Genomic DNA, 20,157 nt, shown 5'->3' on the forward strand with positions numbered 1-20,157 from the left:
TAGCAGAGTGAAGAGGGCATGGCCTGGGTGGTGGGGATCTTTGAAGATTGAGGCTGCTTTTTTAAGACACCACCTTTTGTAGACGTCCTCGATGGAGTGAAGTCTGGTGCCTGTGATGTTGCAGGCCAAGTTAACAACTCTCTGAAGTTTATTCTTGTCCTGAGAGTTGGGGCCTCCATACCAGCTAGTGATGCAACCAGCCAGAATACTTTTCACAGTAGAAGTTTTTGAGTTTTTGGTGACATACTGAATCTCCTCAGACACCTCACAAAGTATAGCAGCTGGCAATCCTTCATGATTTCATTGACATGGAAGCTCCAAGACAGATCCTCAGAGATGTTAACACCCTGGAATTTGAAGTTCCTGACCCTCTCCACTACTGAGCCCTTGATGAGGACTGGGTCATGTTCCTCTGACTTCCTCCTGAAGTTAACACTCACCTCCTTGGATTTGCTAATGTCGAGCGCAATATTGTCGGTATGACACCACTCCATTAGCTCATCTATCTCCCTCCTGTACGCTTCCTCATTGCAGACTTGTAGATGGCATTGGAATTGTGCTTGGCCACACAATTATGGGTGTATAATGAGTAGAGCATGTATCTGCGGGATGTGCCTGTGTTGATAATCTGTGAGGAGGAGACCTTGTTTCCAATTTGTACTGGCTGTGTCTTCCAATGAGGAAGTCAAGAATCCAGTTGCAGAGGCCGAGAGTTTGTAGCTTCTTCAATAATGGTGTTGAAAGCTGACCTGTAGTCAATGAAGAGGTATGAGTTGCTGTTTTCGAGGGCAGTCAGAGCTGAGTGGAGAGCCAGCGATCTGGAGTGATTGTGACAATAGGCGAATTGCAGTGGGTCCAGATCTTTGCTTAAGTGTGTGTTAATTCTGGCCATAACCAACCTCTCAAAGCATTTCATCACAGTAGAAGTTAGTGCTACTGGGCAGTAGTCATTGAGGCAGCCCACGCTACTCTTCTTGGGCACCGGGATGATTTATGCCCTTTTGAGGCAGGTGGGAACCTCTGACTGCAGCAAGGAGAGGTTGAAAATGTCCATGAACACTCTGGCTAGTTGGTTGGTGCAGATTTTCAGTACCCTGCCAGGTACACCATCAGGGCCTGACCCCCATGAAGATAAAAGTGTATAAAATTATGAAAAACATAGATGAAAGATAGGTTGTTTCCATTGGAGGGGGAGACTAAAACTAGCAGAACAGCCTCAAGGTTTAGGGGAGTAGATTTAGGACAGAGGTGAGGAGGAACTGCTTTTCCCAGAGGGTGGTGAATCTGTGGAATTCATTTCCCATTGAAGCTGTGGAGGCAACCTCAGTATTTAAGACAAGATCGGATAGATTTTTACATAGTAGGGGAATAAAGGGATATGGGCGGGAAGGGGGGGTGGGGGAAGGCAGGTAGGTGGAGATGAGCCCATCAGCAGATCTGCATGACTGTCCTCCCAATGCTGTGTGGTGCTGCCCAATCTCTGGCGCTTCCTTCTGCTGACCCTGTGGGTTGAATGGCCTCCTCTCTACCTTGTGCATAAAGAACAGGAGCAGAAATGCTGGAAAGCACAATGCTGGAGAAACTTAGCAGGTCCAACAGTGAACTTTATATTAGCACAGATAAAGGTACATAACCAATGTTTCAGGCTTAAGCCCTTCATCAAGATATAAACAAAATGTCGTTCCTTGATGAAGGGCTTAAGCCTGAAACATTGGTTATGTACCTTTATCTGTGCTAATATAAAGTTCACTGTTGGACCTGCTGAGTTTCTCCAGCATTTCTGTGCTTTTACTTCAACCAGTGTCTGCAGACTTTTGTGTTTTCCTCGCAGGACCAAAAGTTCTGGTTATAGTTGCCCCACTGATTTTCTTCAACCCATCTGTTGTTTTGATTCTGCTCTAACCCACTGCCCCTCCCTCAAACCCCAGGCCCTGCGGTTTTGGCCAAGTGAATCATTTGCCTTTGGACTGCCTTCACCAGTCTAACTTCTCACCTCCTTCAGGTCCTGCGACAACAGCCAGATCTGCTCCTGCAGTGGTGACAAAACCATCATCCTCTGGGACGTGGCGACGGGGCAGCTGCTCCGGAAATTCCGGGGCCATGGAGGGGTAAGACCAACTTTGGTCCACAAACTTTGGCTGACCCTGAGGTGAGCGGCAAGAGTGAGTGGGCTAGTGTTGAGGTGGGGGTAGATATATGGCTCTGTGGTTGCCGCCGTACTGGGATGGGTTGTGGAGGGTGTGGCGTAGTGGTGACAGTGCGATGATACTGACGGTTGGTGTGACCTCATCGAAGAAGCAACACTCCTCAGTTGTCTTCCTTCTTCCATCAGGTGCTTCACTTGGTGATTTGACCTCTGGTCTTCAGCTGTATTGTTATATGAAATAAAGCAAAGCAACAGGCTGTTCAGACCATCGAGTCCATGCTGACTACCAGCCACCCATTTTTCACACTAATCCTATGCTAAATCATTGCATCCTCCCTACATTCCCATCAGCATCTTCCCTCCTAGATTTTTAAAATTGTTTATTAACAACACGGTAGAAGTCAATTCCAGCCATTTAAACCCATGCCAACTAATTACACCCAAATTAACCTACAACACCACGTGTTTGAAGGTTGAGAGGAAACCAGAGCACCTGAGGAAAACCCACGCAGACACGGGGAGAAAGTGCAAACTCCTTACAGACAGCGCCAGTTTCAAACCAGGTAACTGGCACCGTAAAAGTGTTGCACTAACCGCTACGTTAACCATGCCACACACCTACAGGCTAAAGGGAATTTACAACAGTTATTAACCTACCATCCTGCATATCATTACTGGAGCATCCAGTGGAAGTCCATGCAGTCACGGAGAGAAATAAAATCTTCAGTTAGCATCAGGGCCTTCTGAATCATGAGCTAGCAGCTCCACATACCTGCATCACTGCTTCACCCACCTTTTCACTCCCACTCATACTGAAACACCACTCCTTTCTCTCTTTTTGCAGAAAGTGAACTGTGTTCAGTTCAACGAGGAGTCGACTGTCATTGTTTCAGGTGAGAACTCTGTTGGAGGGAGCCATATGGGAAACCCGTGTTCAAAGCAGGCACGGTCTGACTTGTTGAAAGCCGTCACCTCACCTCGGCAGTCCATCTCCAGCCTGTTCCACAGCCCCTAGTCTCAGTGCTGATTAATTCAGTGTGAGGACAAACAGAGCATAGACTCTGAACCCCAGTAGGTTGCTGCATTGGGATTTGGTTCCCCCTCTTTCTCTGAATGTACCAACCCCTCCCTTAAAGGAACAACTCCTCAGCGGAGCTTCACCCACCCTTGACATGTCACCCAGTACTCATGGCCAGCTAGGCCACTGATCAGCAGGCAGAAGGTGAAACGTGACAGTCCGCAGACCCCGTGATTGTAGTCAAAACGCAGGAATACTGGACAAACTCAGCCGGTCTCATAGGAGGTAAAGATATAGAGATAGTAATTCTGGTGAGAATCTCAAGTTTGGAAGTGTTGATTTTATACTGTAAAATAAGAAAATTAATGGCACAGAAGGCCATTAAGATGGGTGTAGAACAGTTAAAAACCCTTGTTATCCAGAATTCAAGCAACCGGCAAAGAAATAGAGGAAAATAATTACATTTTCAAAAATTAAAATAAATAAACATTTAAATAAAAGATTAAAACTCTAAAAGTAAATGTTCTCTGAAGTAACACATAAACATTTGGTGAAGATGGGAGCAAATATTCAGCTTGTGGAGTGCCTTGGTCATGCTTTGGTATTTAGATATAGTTGTGTTTGAATAAAATGGTGTCGCCCGGGACGAAGAGCTAGTTGATGCCGCTCACCGTTAGCTGCCTACTTAGTAAGCGTCTTAGTAAGATGCTCGCTCCTTGCTTAGTCTCTATCCTTATTATCTTGTAAAGTATATTAGTAAAACTTTATCTGTAAAGTTGGCGGGGGGGGGGGTTAATTGTCTATAATGTTCATCTTTCATGGATATGCCGCAACAGCTAAAGAATATGACTGAAAATAAATTCTGTAAGGTTTATATATATTCATGCAAGTGAAGTTTGTTCAGTGTAAGTAAGTATACAGAAAAAGTTTGAAAATCTGGATGCCCGACATCTGGATCACCCGAGAATCCGGACTACTCGAAAACTCAGCTTTTGCATGCGTGCGTGCTTTGTGTAAGCACCACAGATAATCCAGAAAATCTGGACCTACCCAACCACAAGCAGTCCGGATTTTAAGACATACTGCAGTATTTTTGTCTTTTAAACTGTTTATTCCTAATGTAGGTGTATTAATTAGATATTGTAAGAGTGAGTCTCAAGCAACCGGAAAACTCACTTATCCAGGATTTACCAATCCTCACAGGTGCTGGATGCCAGGGGTTTTACTGTGATTGTAAGAGCTCCCAACATGATCCCACTTTCTAGTACGTGCACTTCAGGTCTATCATTAGCCTCAATGGTGAAGCTGCTGATAGACCAATACATTTCACCCACTTCCTTTCACCCCCTCTAGTCTGTTGCACCATTCAGTGGACTCGGTAGTGAAATGGGAGTGTCTGCCAGTGTGTGCCCTGTTTTTAAGTTCTTGGGTTGTTAACTGGGCCAATCATCTGATCGCAGGTTCCATTGACTGCTCGATTAAATGTTGGGATTGTCGCTCCCGGAAACCAGAGGCCATTCAGAATCTCAATGAAGCCAAGGACGGCATTTCCAGTGTGAAGGTTTCGGACCATGAAATTCTGTCAGGGTGAGAGTCGCAGTGGGAAAAAGTAACTGCAATTAGTGAAAAGACAACAGATAAACAATGCAGAGTGGGAACATAACCGCTAGAAATCCAACAAATACACATCGATGTACATGTGTGTCTACACACTGGCTCAATGGGCAGAGCTCCTCGCTGTCAGAAGGCTGTTTCTTTATATTTTGGCCAGATTTTTTTTAATGATAAAGGCCATTTAGCCTATGAAATTTATGCCAACTCGCAGAACAATTAACCGTATATATACGTATAATAGTCGATACGATGTAAAAGTCAACTCCCTCCTATTTTTGGCCCTGGCTACCTGCCCATCCAAACTCCCGATGCCCCTACCATTGACTCCATATGCCCTGTCTGTGGACTCTTGCCTCGGCCTTGGCTGCCTGCCCATCCAAGCTCCTGATGGCCTGAATGAAGCAGTTACTTACTGTGGTCAAAATCTTACCCTAAAAATCGGTCCACAAAATTCAACCATATATGTAGTAGTCCCTGTAACCTATTCACATTGTACTGTGATATAAGTCAGTCCTCTTGCCTCAGGAAGGAATTGATAGAGCTTCATTTGCTGTCCTAGCAACTCCCTCATCTCTTTCTCCAAGAGACACAGTGTGGAGGCACATTACCACCACTCACCAAAACATTAGGGACAATTTATAGTGGCCAATTAACCCACGCATCGTGGGAATTTCACAGAGGAGCATGGTTATTGTAGCAGTTACTACAATGCTGTTACACCAGCGACCCAAGTTCGAATCCGGTGCCGTGTGAAAGGAGGCTTTTTTTGTTCTCCCTGTATCAGCGTGGGTTTCCTCCAGGTGATCCAGTTTCCTCCCACCCTTCAAAACGTATGGGAGTTGTAGGTCATTTGGGTGTAATTAAGTGGCACGGGCTCATGGGCCGAAAGTCCATTACTGTGCTGTATGTCTAAATTGGAAACTGGAGCACCCAGAAGAAATCCACATGGTCGCAGAGAGAGAAGGCAAACTCCGCACAGATGGCATCAGAACAATCTCAGGTCAGTGGAGCTGTGAGGCAGCCCACTCTTCTATCTATGGCTGTTGGTTCCAGACCCAGATCCTCAGGTAGGCAATTATGTACGCAGAGGAGTGAGGGAGGTTTTGGGGGGTGGATCATTTGAATGTGGTTTGCTGTCCATCCTTGCTGTGCCTTTTCAGGTCGGTCGATGGACGAGTTCGGCGGTATGATCTACGGATGGGACAACTGATAGCAGATTTCATTGGAAGTAAGTACTGGACAGCAGAGCTATGTTAATACAGGGTGTGGTGGAATGGAAGCATGATGCTGATTAAAGACAAGGTGTCTCTCCCTGTGACGCAGATTTTCAGATCAGCTGGAGGTCTCTTTGTGCTCAGGGTAGCTGATAACAATGGACAACAAACTTTTTTTTCCCCTAAAAGCTTTTCTTCCTGAAAATAAATTGTGGATTTGAGCTGAACAACGATAATTTCAGATTTGCTGTATCATGTAGGAAGTTGGAGAAACATTAAATGAACTTTTATTGAATTTAGCATGTTTAATCACATCACAATATTGACAAATGGCATTAGTTCAACTAACCTAGAAATGTTTTGCCACTGACACAAGAGGCATCAGATATGAAAATCAGTGTCCAAATAGTCGACCAGCATTGATAAAATCTGGTTGCCCAGAATCTGCATTTCTGTGGTCGCAATGTCCTGTGAAGCCTTTCACCATGTTTGTCACTGACTGCACCAAGATCAGCAGGGAGGACGTCCAAGTGCAAATTCAGAAAATTAATTTTCAAGGACACATTGCACTTCATGTTTCAAGCATGTTAAAAATGACAGGAAATCACAAAAATAGGTTATATCTAAAAAAAAATACGTGAAAGGAAATTTTTTAAGGTGATTTTTATGATCAGCAACCAAAAATCCATAAAATACATCCCAAAGTGTTCAGGGAGCAAAATCTTCTTTGTCCAGTGTAATTTGTCTGTTTGCTCTGCAGTGATTGAACGACTGTCTCTCTATTTCACACAGGTCCGATAACAAGTGTGTGTTTCAGCAGGGATGGCCAGTGTACACTCAGCTCCAGTCTGGACTCCACACTACGCCTTTTGGATAAAGAGACTGGGGAGTTGCTGGGACAGTAAGTATCAGTGACTTCCTGAGGCAGGAAGACCATGGGATGGGGTAGTGGGCAATGCACCGTGTACTTGAATGTGATCTAATTTACATACTTCACGGGTTTGGGAGAGGAGGCGTGCAAACTGAATCATTGTTACTCTGTGACTGAGGAGGATTTCTCCTTGTGCCCTTCTTGACGGGTGTTCCTGTCCAGGTCAGGGCAGTCAAGCGATTGAGAAGAGCAGAACTGGCTCAATGGGAAAACCCAGCATAAACTAAGTCCACGCTTCCTTCCGTCTCAATAATGGGAATGCTAGTCGAACACAGCCGCAAGCAGCATCTGAGGAAAGAGAAGGCAGTTAACATTTTGAATCAGGGAGCCTTCCTCAGAAGTTGGCGAGGAGTGAGTTGTTAAAAAAAAACAAGGTCACCATGAAGATTGATGTGATTGTTGGGAAGGCCTATGGGATGCTGGGCTTCATTAGTCGGGGGATTGAGTTCAAGAGTCACGAGGTCAAGTTGCAACTCTACAAATCTCTGGTGAGACCACACAGAGTATTGTGTTCAGTTCTGCTCACCTCATTAAAGGAAGGATGTGGAAGGTATGGAGAGGAGATTTATCAGGATGATGTCTGGATTGGAAAATACAGTAAAAGTCTAAAAATCCAGAGGCAAGAAAGACTGAGCTGTGTATATGAGTCTATTAAAACTAGCATTTAACTTGCATTTAAATAAACAAGCAACATCTGAAACAATTATTTTCTTAGATCAGTTTAAAGTTATAATTGAGCACCAACAAACAGTGTAAATGGCATGTAATTAATTACATGCATGTAATTAAACTTCATAGTTGCCAGCAAGCTTTGTTTCTATATACTTAATTAAAATAAGACCAATTTTGAAATGCATGCCGAAGTTAAAAACCAGATTTAAGCAGAAACAATGCTGTATTTGCTCATGAGTAAACTATATTTGCTAATGAATAAACTTTATTCCTCCTTAAATTTGAAGTTTAAACATACTGCCCAAGAATCCAGAAAATCCAGACTGACCCCAATTCCTGAGCAGTCTGGATTGTAGGACTTCTACTGTGTTACGAGCTGAGATGAGCAGAGCGACAGCTTTTCTCCTTGGCGTGTAGAAGGACGAGAGGTGACTTCATAGAAACTGAAAGGCATAATATGGACAACCCAGTGCCTTTTTTCCAGGGCAGGAAGAGCAAACACCAGAGGACACCTTTACAAAGTGAGCCAAGGGAGACAACAGGGGTATGTTTTTGACACAGAGAGTGGCAGGTGCCTAGAATGCCTTGCCAGGGTTGGTGGTGGAAGCTGAAACATTAGGGGCATTTAAGAGACAGGCACATGGAGGAACAATAGAGGGTTAAGAGGTATAGTTTTTTTTTTAAATTTTTGATCAGAATATATAGGTCGGCCCAACATTGAGGGCTGAAGGGCTTGTACTGTCCTCTTCTATATATGGAAATTGGGTGAGACCGAGCAGGTGAGAAGCACAAGTACTGACTGGCATTTTCAAGATACTGGGTGAGAAAAGCACAATGATGGGAGTGCAGTTCACCCTTAATTGGAACATTCAGTATTCATTCCAGAAGGTTGCAGAGTGGATTGATGGAAGATATTGTTGCTTTAGTTTACATTGCGCATTGGAGGCTTTAGATGGGTAGGGATTGAAAATTAGCAGCATGCAACAGGAAGGTAAGATTACTCACGTGGATTGGATGCAGATGCTCCAAGAAGCAATCTGTGTTTGGTTTTTCTGCATTGTGAACAGCTTTTCCCTTTTTGCACCAGGTACACAGGTCACTCGAATGAACAGTATAAGCTGGACTGCTGCTTCAATGAGGCCGACACGCATGTGGTCAGCGGCTCTGAAGATGGGCAAGTATATTTCTGGGATCTTGTTGAGGTGAGTGGACCCATTCCCCGGCAGCCACCCTCACCTTTGCTCCTGAACGCTGTCAGGTGACATGAAGATAGTGGGTGGAGAGCACCACTCACCACAAAGAATCGTCCATTTGGACCTGGCTGTGGTTCTGTGAGCTGCATTCTTACCCTTGGAATAAGAAGTGGTGGATTTGGGTACCACCCAGGAGGGACAGTTTTGAGGGTCTGCTGTACTGTTAGAAGGGCTGTGGTAAGAGTGCAGGATTAAGGGCATACTTCACCATCAGATTCAAGATACATATAAATAAAATAAAATGTACTGTAACACAAAATTTCATTTAGTCTGACAGAAGGCAAGGAATTGCCATTAGTATACTTGACGCCCCTTACAACAAAAGAGAAGCAAGAGTCCTTTCAGAGACAGTGTCTGTGGATTCACCTCCAGTTCTCCCACGTCCACATAGACTCCATTCTCTCCATTGGCAAGCTGAGCTCCAGATACAATCAAGAAGGCTTCAGTGCCTGAGGCCCCATCAAATCCTGGTTTCGATACCTGGTTCTCACGAGTCAGTTTCCTGCAGCCCGTGTGGGTCCTTCAGCCACTGAGCCCCTCACTGGTCCGTTGCCATGGTCACTGTTCTGTTGGGTCATCTCCTCCACTTCTTCTCAACAGGAGGCGTTTCTCCTGTTCCCTGGAGTCTCTTGTCCCTCAAGACCGCTGCCACCTTGGATACAGACACCACGGTTGCAGGATTTTAAGTAAATACACCGTCTTGTTTAACAGGACCAGGCGGTTGGACACTCCCAGCGGCAGTGTCACCAAACTAGGAGCGGGACTGCTGAAATATTCCATTGTTGGGGGGGGGGGGAGGGGTCTAAGGTAGAACTTAAAGAGCAGGAAGGTGCCGCTACAGTAGAAGTCCAAAAAATCTGGATCACTTGAGAATACGGACTTTTCGAAAACACAAACATTTTAAATTTAGCGGGCTTTTGTGTGCATGCACGAACAGCGCAGAGGCAAAGCAGCAACCATATATAGCATTCTTATTTATGATCCTAATGTAGATAAATGGTGGTGTGAAGAACATGTTGTTTCTCCAACATCTGACTCTCAGCCAAAAATTTCTTCTTTCAATGCATAGCTAATAATTTGACCTCGTAAAAAAGCCTTTAAAGCATCCCATAAAATAAAATTACTCTGTACTGAGTTCTCATTTAAACTCAAAAAAACAATTTGATCTTTAACAAAACTAACAAATTCTGACTTTTTCAATAACATTGCATTAAATCTCCAACGAAAGGTTGATTGAATAACTTACGGTCCAACACAAGAAATAAGTAACAATGAACGATTAGATACTATTCTCTGTTATATTCAGCCTGAGTAATATGAGCTTGCAAGTGTGCTGAAGCCAAAAAAAAATCTATCCTTGAAAATGAATCATGATGAGAAGAATAAAATGAAAATTCTTTCTCACTCGGATTTAACCTCCTCCAAACCGCTATTAAGTTCAAATCTTTCATCAACGAAGCCATTTGGACAGCAGCCTTCGATTTTTTTCAAAGTCTTTGGAGATTTATCCAATAATGGATCTAGTACACAATTAAAATCTCCCCCAACCAAAATGTTTTCCTTGGCTTGACTCAATGTTAAAAAAGCTTCAGACATGAATTGTTCATCATCAACATTTGGTGCGTACACATTTAACAATGACCATGGTTCTGCAAACAATTTACAATTAATCATTACAATTTGACCAACTGATTCCACCTGATGACTCAAGTTCAAACGGTATCTTGTGAATCAAAATCGCCACTCCACGTGCTTTAGACTTGAAATAAGATGAAATTACATGGCCAACCAAGTCTTTCTTCAACTTTGAATGTTCTTTTTCAGTTAAGTGTGTTTTCTGCAAAAAAGCTACATCCACTTTCTTTTTTAATATAAGCCAAAACACGTTTATGTTTAATTGGATTATTTAAACCATGAACATTAAAAATTGCAAAATTCAAAGTAGACATTATTCTAACAATTAAAAAAACTTTTACAAAATAAAGAAAAAAAAACCCTCTCAATAAAGTAAAGCTCCCCTTGAAAAAAAACCCCTAAATTGATAAACTACAAAAAAGAACCCCCCCCCCCCCCGCCAACAAACAGAAAAAGATTACACAAGTACAAGAAAAATGTATATATACCCAAAACTACAAAATAGTAACTCCCCAATTAACTGGGTGTGGAAAAAAAAACCCAGAGGTGGCAGATGACTTCCAAAAGCTTCAGCATCATCCAACCCCCCCCCAAGTCGGACTTACAAAATCATGTCTGAATCAAATTATAATCCCAATGAATTCAGTCCCAAAGCTTGTTCCGGATCATCAAGCTCTTTGACATATCTGCCTTCCCATTCTTCTTATCTGACATCTTCCTCTTAGGAGAAGAATGCCTTTCAGTGGCCTTGTTCGGCAAAGAATTAGCAAAAATTAAAGTATCATGATCATTCTCAAAAAATTGTGATTGGAAATTGCCATAAAAATCTTCAACACAGCTGGATATCAAAAATAAAATTTATATCCCTTTCTCCAAAGCACCTTTTTCACAAAATTGAATTCTTTACATCTCTTAATAATTTCCTGACTTAAATCAGGATTTAAAAAAAAAGACCTTATTACCTTGCACCATTAATGGAGACTGATATCTACATGCATTTTGCACCACAACTCGCAAAATTGTCTCCGTCTTGATATTTCAAACAGCGAATCAAAACTGCTCAAGGTGGTTGACCAGGATATAGTTTACTTATTAAAGCCCCAAGTGCTCTATCTAATTCCAAACCATCTGGAAAAGATTCAACACCTAATGTGTCAGGGATCCATTTTTAATTTTTTTGAACTGGATCCGAACCCTCAATAGCTTCTGGAATTCCCACTATTTTAACATTATTCTGACGGCTTTGATTTTCCAAAGAGTCAATCTTCTTCAATGAATCTTTCTTCTGAATTTCCCATCCAACAAAAGAATCTTCCACTTTTTCTATTTTCTCTCTATTTCGTTCCACTTGTTCTCTACAATTTTGAAAAGCACCTTCAATTTTCTTAAAGTTCTCTTGTATCCACCATCTCTTTCTCTCTTTGGCTTGGCGGACGAAGATTTACCGAGGGGGTAAATGTCCACGTCTATTGACATCAGCTTTAACAATAGAAATATCTTTCTTAACAGATGAAACCTCATCACAAATATTGTTCATTTTAAGTCTTCATAAATCTATGATCCATCTGAGTAGACATGCGTTGACATGTTACCCATTTGTTGAGCTATACTTTCAAGAACTGTAAAAACAGCATCAGGTTCAATTGTCTCTTTTTGGGGCCTACCTTCTTTCAATTCAGCAGTAACCAACATTTCTTCTTCCATACCTTCCATCTTGGAAAAGCCTTTTCTTCTTGTTCTTTCAAGATCACAGTCGATTAAAAGGCCTTACTCCTTGTCAGCATGCTGACCAATGCGGGGCCGACACCTTCAGCCCGTTGCCGGCCATCCTCGCTGACAGCCCAGAGCCCCTCGAAGCACCTGTGATAGTACAGATCTATCACCAATGTACATAGTGTATATAGTTACTGTATCTAGACTGTGCTTACAGCGATTGGCTGAGAGCTAGGCCACACCTATTGTTTGGGCCTTAAAGGGTTGTGTCCCTAGCCAGGTCGGATCATTCCGGACTGGTCGGCCACCTGTGAAGAGCTCCGGTCTTTTGCTAATAAAAGCCTTGGTTTGGATCAACAAGTCTTTGGTTCTTTCGACGAGCTCTACAATTTTATTAGCAAAAAGAATTTTTTTTGAAAGGGATGGAGCGTTTAACTCGGCCAGAAAAACTTGATATCGACCCACAGTCAGCTACAGCCTTCAAAGCCTTTAACTTCTGGCTGCTGAACTTTGAAAACTTCCTGAGATTCATTCAGGTAGAGGAGGATAACCAGCGTCTAACAGCATTGCTGTCTATGGTGTCCTTGAGAGTCTACGAGAACATCCAGGATGAGACCACTTACACCGCAGCCATAAAGGTACTGAAAGGACTGTATGATCAACCGGTGAACAGAGTTCATGCCCGGCTCGTGCTTGCGTCGAGGAAGCAACAGCCCGGTGAGTCCAGCAGAGCATATTTACAAGTATTAAAGGCATTGGGCAAGGACTGTAACTGTGTGGACAAAACTGCTGCCGAGATCACAAACGATCTCGTCCGGGATGCCTATGTGGCCGGGCTCAGATCGAATGAAGTGAGGCTGCGCTTGCTCGAACAAGGGGTAGAAAAACTAGAGGACGTGGCCCGGATTGCAATCACAATGGAGGATGCAGCCTTAAAATCCACCGAGCTCTCTTGGGACTGGACCCCTCGTTCTGATGTGAGTAGAGTGCCCTTCTACCCTACCCCTGACGGCCTGTCGGCTGCTGCTACCCTCCCCCGTGCGGAACCGAAATGTTATTTCTGCGGGAGGGACAAGCACAGCAGATCCCAGTGCCCAGCAAGAAAAGCCAGGTGCCAGAAGTGCCTTAAAAAGGGCCACTTTGCTGCAGTCTGTAGGTCTAAAATGGCCGCCAGCAAACACAGTGCCTCGTGTGAAGCCCAATCGCCGCTTTCCCATTCAAACTCTTCTTCCCCAGAGCTCTCGTCCAATGAGAGCGAGGGCTCCCCTGCACGGCAACGCCTGACGTCACGGAGACGCCGAACCCGGAAGGGGCAGCCCACCGTCGCAACCATGGTGATGGCCTGCCTCTCGCCCCCGTGCGGAACACTTGTCACTACAGCCGCTGCTGCCGCCGCCACAGCCACCCCCGGGGCCGACGCTACCGCCGCTGCTGCCGCCGCCACGGACACCCCCGGGGCCGACGCTACCGCCGCTGCTGCCGCCGCCACAGCCACCCCCGGGGCCGACGCTACCGCCGCTGCTGCCGCCGCCACAGCCACCCCCGGGGCCGACGCTATCGCCGCTGCTGCCGCCGCCGCAGCCACCCCCGCGGCCAACCAGGTGCTCACCCTAGCGTCCATCGCTGACGACCGCCAGGGCCCGACCACCGATCACGAGCAACTACAAACCCCACTACTTACCATTCACCTGCCACAACAGCACTTCCGGGAGGTTCTCCAACCTTCTCCTCGAGCGTTGACTACGTCATCCCGTTGCGTGACGTCATCCCGTTGTGTGACGTCATCCCGTTGCGTGACGTCATCGCGCAAAACTCGCCTGTCAACTGCTTCAATAACATTAAACCAGCAATGCTCTCATCCCCTCACCAGAGCAATGGAACTGATTAAAGTGCATGGACACTACACCAATTGCTTATTTGACTCTGGGTCAACTGACAGTTTTATCCAGCCAGATCTGGCCCTCCGTTGGGGACTTGACATTATCCCCACTACCCAGAGGATCTCATTAGCGACGAGGTCGCACTCGACTGGGATAAAGGGGTATTGCATCGCCACGCTGGAAGTACAGGGCTGACGGTCACCCACTTTAAATTATTCGTCCTTCCCCAATTGTGCGCCCCAGTGTTGCTGGGATTAGACTTCCAGTGTCAGTTCCAAACGGTGTCCCTACACTTTGGGGGACCCCACGCCCCCCTCTCGGTCTGCCATCGCCCCACTTCCGAAGCACCCGAGCAACCCGCCCCCGTGCCCCGGGGCCAATCCTGCGGCCTTTCCACACTCCGGATTGCCCCGCCAGCACTCTTCGCAAACCTCACCCCTGGCTGGAAGCCTGTGGCCACCAAAAGTCGGCAATATAGTTACGAAAACAGGCAATTCATTAGGAGTGAGGTGCGTAGATTGCTGGATGAGGGCATCATCGAACCCAGTTCAAGCCCCTGGAGAGCCCAGGTGGTGGTTGTCAAGAATGGGGAAAAACTACGGATGGTGGTCGACTATAGCCAGACCATTAACCGCTTCACACTCCTGGATGCGTACCCCCTGCCACGCATCACGGATGTGGTGAACCAGATCGCCCAGTACCGCATTTTCTCCACTATTGACCTACGTTCGGCCTACCACCAGCTCCCGATCCGCTGCGAGGACCGACCATTCACGGCCTTTGAAGCGAATGGGCGGCTATATCAATTTCTCAGGGTACCATTCGGGGTCACAAATGGTGTCGCGGTCTTCCAGCGGGAAATGGACAGGATGGTGGACCAGAACGGGCTAACCGCTACCTTCCCGTATCTGGACAATATCACCATCTGTGGCCACGACATGCAGGACCATGACGCCAACCTAGACAAATTTCTTCAAACTGCCCGTCAGCTAAACCTGACTTACAATTTGGACAAGTGTGTTTTCCGGACCACACGACTCGCTATTCTAGGTTGTGTGGTGGAAAACGGGATAGTCATGCCAGATCCTGACCGCATGCGTCCCTTAATGGACTTACCCCCCCCACATACCCAGAAAGCTCTCAAACGCTGCCTGGGCCTTTTCTCTTATTACGCCCAATGGGTTCCAAACTATGCCGACAAGGCACGTCCTCTTATCAAGACCACCCCTTTTCCCCTCTCGACCGAAGCCACAGCGGCTTTCGATCGAATCAAATCTGACATCGCTGCTGCGACGCTGCACGCGATCGATGAGTCTGTCCCGTTTCAAGTCGAGAGTGATGCATCCGACTTCGCCCTGGCAGCCACCTTGAACCAGGCCGGTCGGCCTGTAGCCTTCTTCTCCAGAACCCTCCAGGGTCCGGAGAGTAGACACTCCTCGATCGAGAAGGAGGCCCAGGCCATAGTTGAAGCGGTACGTCGTTGGAGACATTACCTCGCTGGGAGGCGCTTTACACTGTTGACTGATCAATGCGCGGTCTCCTTCATGTTCAGCAACACCCAGCGTGGTAAGATAAAAAACGACAAAATCGCCAGATGGAGAATCGAACTCTCCACCTTTAACTATGACATCCTGTACCGGCCTGGTAAGCTCAACGACCCGCCTGACGCGCTCTCCAGGGGGACGTGCGCCAGCATACAGATGGACAGACTACGGAAACTCCATGAGGCGCTCTGTCATCCAGGGGTCACTAGGTTTGCTCACTTTGTCAAGGCGCGCAACTTACCCTACACAGTTGAGGAGATCCGCTCCATGACCCGAGCCTGTTCGGTGTGCGCCGAATGCAAGCCCCACTTCTTCCGTCCGGATAACTCTCACGTCATCAAAGCCACCCGCCCCTTCGAGCGTCTTAGCGTAGACTTTAAGGGACCCCTACCGTCGACCAACCGTAATACCTACATCCTTACGGCCATCGACGAATACTCCCGCTTCCCATTCGCTGTGGCCTGCCCAGACACCACTGCCACCTCAGTGATACAGGCCCTTCACAGTATTTTCACCATCTTCGGGTACCCCAATTCCATCCACAGTGATAGGGGGTCCTCATTCATGAGTGCAGAGCTGCAACAGTACCTTCTGGAGTGTGGTATTGCTTCAAGCAGGACCACGAGCTATAACCCACGCGGTAATGGCCAGGTCGAGAGGGAGAATGCCACCATATGGAGAGCGGTTACACTGGCTCTCCGGTCTAAAGGTCTCCCCACCTCTCACTGGCAGGAGGTTCTCACTAGTGCCTTACACTCCATCCGCTCCCTCCTATGTACTGCAACAAATGCCACCCCCCACGAAAGGATGTTCCTTTTCCCGAGGAAATCCGAATCGGGAACCACTGTACCGGCATGGCTCACCGTCCCTGGCCCCGTCCTTTTGCGACGCCACGTCCGGCACTCAAAGAACGACCCCTTGGTCGACCGAGTGACTCTACTCCACGCGAACCCACATTACGCATACGTGGAGTTCCCAGACGGGCGGGAGGACACTGTTTCGGTGCGGGACCTAGCTCAGGACGCGGTAGACCCAGCAAACCCCCCAACTCCTTATGCTCCAGGCCCCGTGCCGCAACAGAAGGACCAACAGCACCCCAATGACTCGGGCCACCCTGCCGACAAAACGACTGGGGAATTGAGTGACGGAGCAGTCGCACCCGATGAGCCCGCTGGTGACACCACTCCAGCGACCCCAATCCCGGCACCACGGCGGTCACGCCGGATGGTCAGACCCCCTGACCGCTACAGTCCTTGACCTACCCCTTCCTTTTCATTCTCTCCCTCGTTTTTGTTTTTTTTTTTTCCCGGGTCAATTCTCCAAGAAGGGGTGAATGTGATAGTACAGATCTATCACCAATGTACATAGTGTATATAGTTACTGTATCTAGACTGTGCTTACAGCGATTGGCTGAGAGCTAGGCCACACCTATTGTTTGGGCCTTAAAGGGTTGTGTCCCTAGCCAGGTCGGATCATTCCGGACTGGTCGGCCACCTGTGAAGAGCTCCGGTCTTTTGCTAATAAAAGCCTTGGTTTGGATCAACAAGTCTTTGGTTCTTTCGACGAGCTCTACAGCACCGCACATGCCCGACAGCGTCACAGGCTGCGCACGCGCGTCTTCTGACACACCGCCTCGGGCCTCCGCGCCGCCGGGCACAACAGCAGTGTCGCGCGCCAGGCCTGACACTGGAAATTCCAACGACTGTACCGCGCGCTCGACATAGCAAGTGCATGGTTCAAGATGAGAGGAAAGAGTCGGAAGCCCGGTGCCATCTTGCGACTGCGAAGAGGGCACCAGGGTAATACTTAGGCGAGCTGAAGTACCTTGAAGCTTGGCTGTTGGACCAGTAGACTCCATGGATTCCACTTGGTAGGTAGGCCTTATTAATTCCTCTGTACTCTTAAATAAAAGTTTCTTCTGAAATTGTGTTTTCAATTTCTTTGTATTAGTAGCCATTATGTTCTTGTAATATTGGAACAACTTTAGAAAAAGTTTTTAAGCTTTTACAAAATCTTTAATTCGGGTATTTATTAGTCCAACTGGGGAGAGGTGGAATTACACTTCTTCCTATGCCATCACACCACGCCCCTGTTCCGTTTTCAAGGTGTTGCGCATGCTGTGTACAATAATCTTATCACAAAGAAATTACAAAGTCGTCAATAAGGTAATAGACAAAAATATTTCAAGAGAGCAAAAGAAGCTGGGCAGCAGATGCAAAATAAGCTGCAAGTCTTCCATCCACATGTTGTGCAACTTTATTCCTCCTGCCCGAGAATTTGGACGAACCCGATCCCCAAGCAGTGCAGATTTTCAGACTTCTACTGTACCATCACCACAAAAACAAACACCATTTTGTCTTTCCCATTGCCATAGATGGGATCTTGTAAAGCTGGCATCGTGATTATGTACATGTTGAAGTGGTGACATTTTAATTTATTTACATATGCGATTATTGGTTGCAGGGATCCCAAGCTGCAAAGTTGTCGGTTGGGAAGGGCGTGGTACAGTCTCTGAGTTACCACCCAACCCAGACATGTTTGCTCACAGCCACAGAGGGGACCATACAGCTCTGGGGAGACGAAACGTATGAAGGAGAGATGCAGCCAGCCGAGTGACACTCCCCACAGGCTCCAAGCTTCCATGACAGACCCAACTCTTGGGGTTTGCACCGGCTACAGACGAAAGGACCAGTGCAATCAACATAGTCTGCCTATGACCCACTGGAGAGCGATGTAGGGGGTCGGCGCTGCACTTACTTGTTATCCGTTGCTCCACACCGCTGGACTCTAATAATCTAAACATCAATTCTGTGATAAATAAAGTGCTTAGTTTTATAAAAGCTGAGTTTGAACAAGCTGTGTTGTAATGGAAGATTGCAAAAAATGGTAGACAAAATCAAACTCAACCACATTGATTTCATCCATTGCTTTTATTCATACCCATACAGCAGTCAAAATCAAAATTAAGATTTTGGAAAAAAAATTGTGCAGAAATGTCAGCATCACCCAGCAGTCTCCTGCTTCTCCTCCCCATGGAATCCAGACACTCCAAACTCAGGATCCATGGTGAAACTGGCTCAAGTGGTTAAACTTTTAACCCTCTGGACTCCAGCCATTTTTAACCTCTCATATATACTCCAGCCCGGGTCCATGGGTAAACTACAGTAGAAACACCAGTACGAACCAGCTGGTGGTTGGGTTTAAAACCAGTCTCGGACTGGTATGCTCAGGAACTTGTACACACTGATTTATTTGCCTTTGTCAGAGTCAAACGAGATGTAGTTCACAGAAATACATTAAATAAAACTGGGACACGGAGTCCAAAGGGTTAAACTCTTGAATGTCCTCAAAGATTTCAGTAATATATATTCCTGATTTGTGTTCTCGGCCTCTCCCTGCCTGCCTATTCCTCACTTTTGAGAGCATCTACGCATCCACGCATCCAATTGCCAGCTACTCAACTTCTCTGGTGGCCTGTAAAAGCAGCCAATTATAGCTAAAATCTAAAGCAAACAGTCACTTCTTCAAGTAGTTTGATTAAATGCAGTGTGTGGATCACAGGTAATTCCCTCAGGAATCTCTTTTTTGCTGTGAACCTCTGAGATTAGGAATCACAGCAGGCCCCTAATGTGGCAGGTCAGATGCAGATGGCACCCTATTCCAGGAGTGCCATCTGCAGCAGATTCCATTACTTGCCTGCCTTAGGTGGGGAGTGGATTAAATCATCTTTGAATGAGACAAAAATGCGCTCAACTTGGTAGCAAATGTTTCAGCAACCAACAGAGGGAAAACCAGAGTGGCGTCAGCACAGATCTAGGAGAGAAAGAACAGGTGCTCAATACAGTGAATTCTCTAGGTCCTACCTACCTGCCCTCTCAACAATCACCCTTACTGTGGTCTCCTTTACATTGGAGAGACTGGGCACAGACTGGAAGATGGTTGAGCATCTCGGCTCTGCTTTTGCAACAGTGGGGTCCTCCCAGTGGCCACCCATTTCAATTCCACATCCCATTCCCTTGCTGTCATGTCTGTCCATGGGGGTCATGCACTGCCAGACTGAGACTACCTGCAAATTGGAGGAACAGAACCTCATCTTCCGTCTGGGCACCCTCCAACGAGATTGCTTTAGCATTGATTTCTCTAGCTTGTTAAATGGCCCCCCAAACCTTCCCCTGTCACCTTTCCCCCCAGTTCTAGTCTCTCTCTCTTCCCTTTGTCTCCTTTCATAGAGCCAAAGTCCACTCTCACCTCTCCTCTTATCATATCCAATTAACACCTTTTGTTGGCCTGGACTCCTCCCAGCTAGCCTTGTCTTTATTCTGACATTTCCTGTTCTTTGCTTAATCCTTGAAGGGTTCAAACCTGAAATGTCAGTAATATATGTACCCACTATGGATGCTGTGAGACTGGCTGAGTTCCACCAGCATTTTTGTGTGTTTTTGCTAATATCAGTGTTTGCAGGCTTTCATGTTCTACTCCAAACTGAAGCCTGCCCAATGCTGACTTCTCCCTCCCATCCAACTTACAACACGGAATA

At 46.4% G+C, this 20,157-nt stretch overlaps 2 protein-coding genes across 6 annotated transcripts in view; one reads left to right on the forward strand and one right to left on the reverse strand.

Annotated features, from left to right (window-relative positions):
• Positions 1 to 18,460, forward strand: part of wdr83 (WD repeat domain containing 83) — a 22,828-nt gene extending 4,368 nt beyond the window's left edge. The window contains exons 3-9 of the mRNA XM_069927500.1: positions 2,003 to 2,108; positions 2,991 to 3,039; positions 4,625 to 4,751; positions 5,939 to 6,006; positions 6,785 to 6,893; positions 8,683 to 8,797; positions 18,084 to 18,460. Coding sequence (XP_069783601.1) covers positions 2,003 to 2,108; positions 2,991 to 3,039; positions 4,625 to 4,751; positions 5,939 to 6,006; positions 6,785 to 6,893; positions 8,683 to 8,797; positions 18,084 to 18,236 — 727 coding nt within the window. The 3' untranslated portion in view covers positions 18,237 to 18,460. The remainder of the gene's footprint in view (positions 1 to 2,002; positions 2,109 to 2,990; positions 3,040 to 4,624; positions 4,752 to 5,938; positions 6,007 to 6,784; positions 6,894 to 8,682; positions 8,798 to 18,083) is intronic.
• Positions 18,461 to 18,535: 75 nt separating this feature from the next.
• Positions 18,536 to 20,157, reverse strand: part of dhps (deoxyhypusine synthase) — a 39,238-nt gene continuing 37,616 nt past the window's right edge. For all 5 annotated transcript variants that reach the window (XM_069927496.1, XM_069927495.1, XM_069927497.1 and 2 more), the window contains one exon: positions 18,536 to 19,433. In XM_069927496.1, the coding sequence (XP_069783597.1) occupies positions 19,338 to 19,433 (96 nt within the window). In that variant the 3' untranslated portion in view covers positions 18,536 to 19,337. The remainder of the gene's footprint in view (positions 19,434 to 20,157) is intronic.

Source organism: Narcine bancroftii, chromosome 3 (assembly GCF_036971445.1).
Source record: "Narcine bancroftii isolate sNarBan1 chromosome 3, sNarBan1.hap1, whole genome shotgun sequence".
Classification (NCBI taxonomy): domain Eukaryota; kingdom Metazoa; phylum Chordata; class Chondrichthyes; order Torpediniformes; family Narcinidae; genus Narcine; species Narcine bancroftii.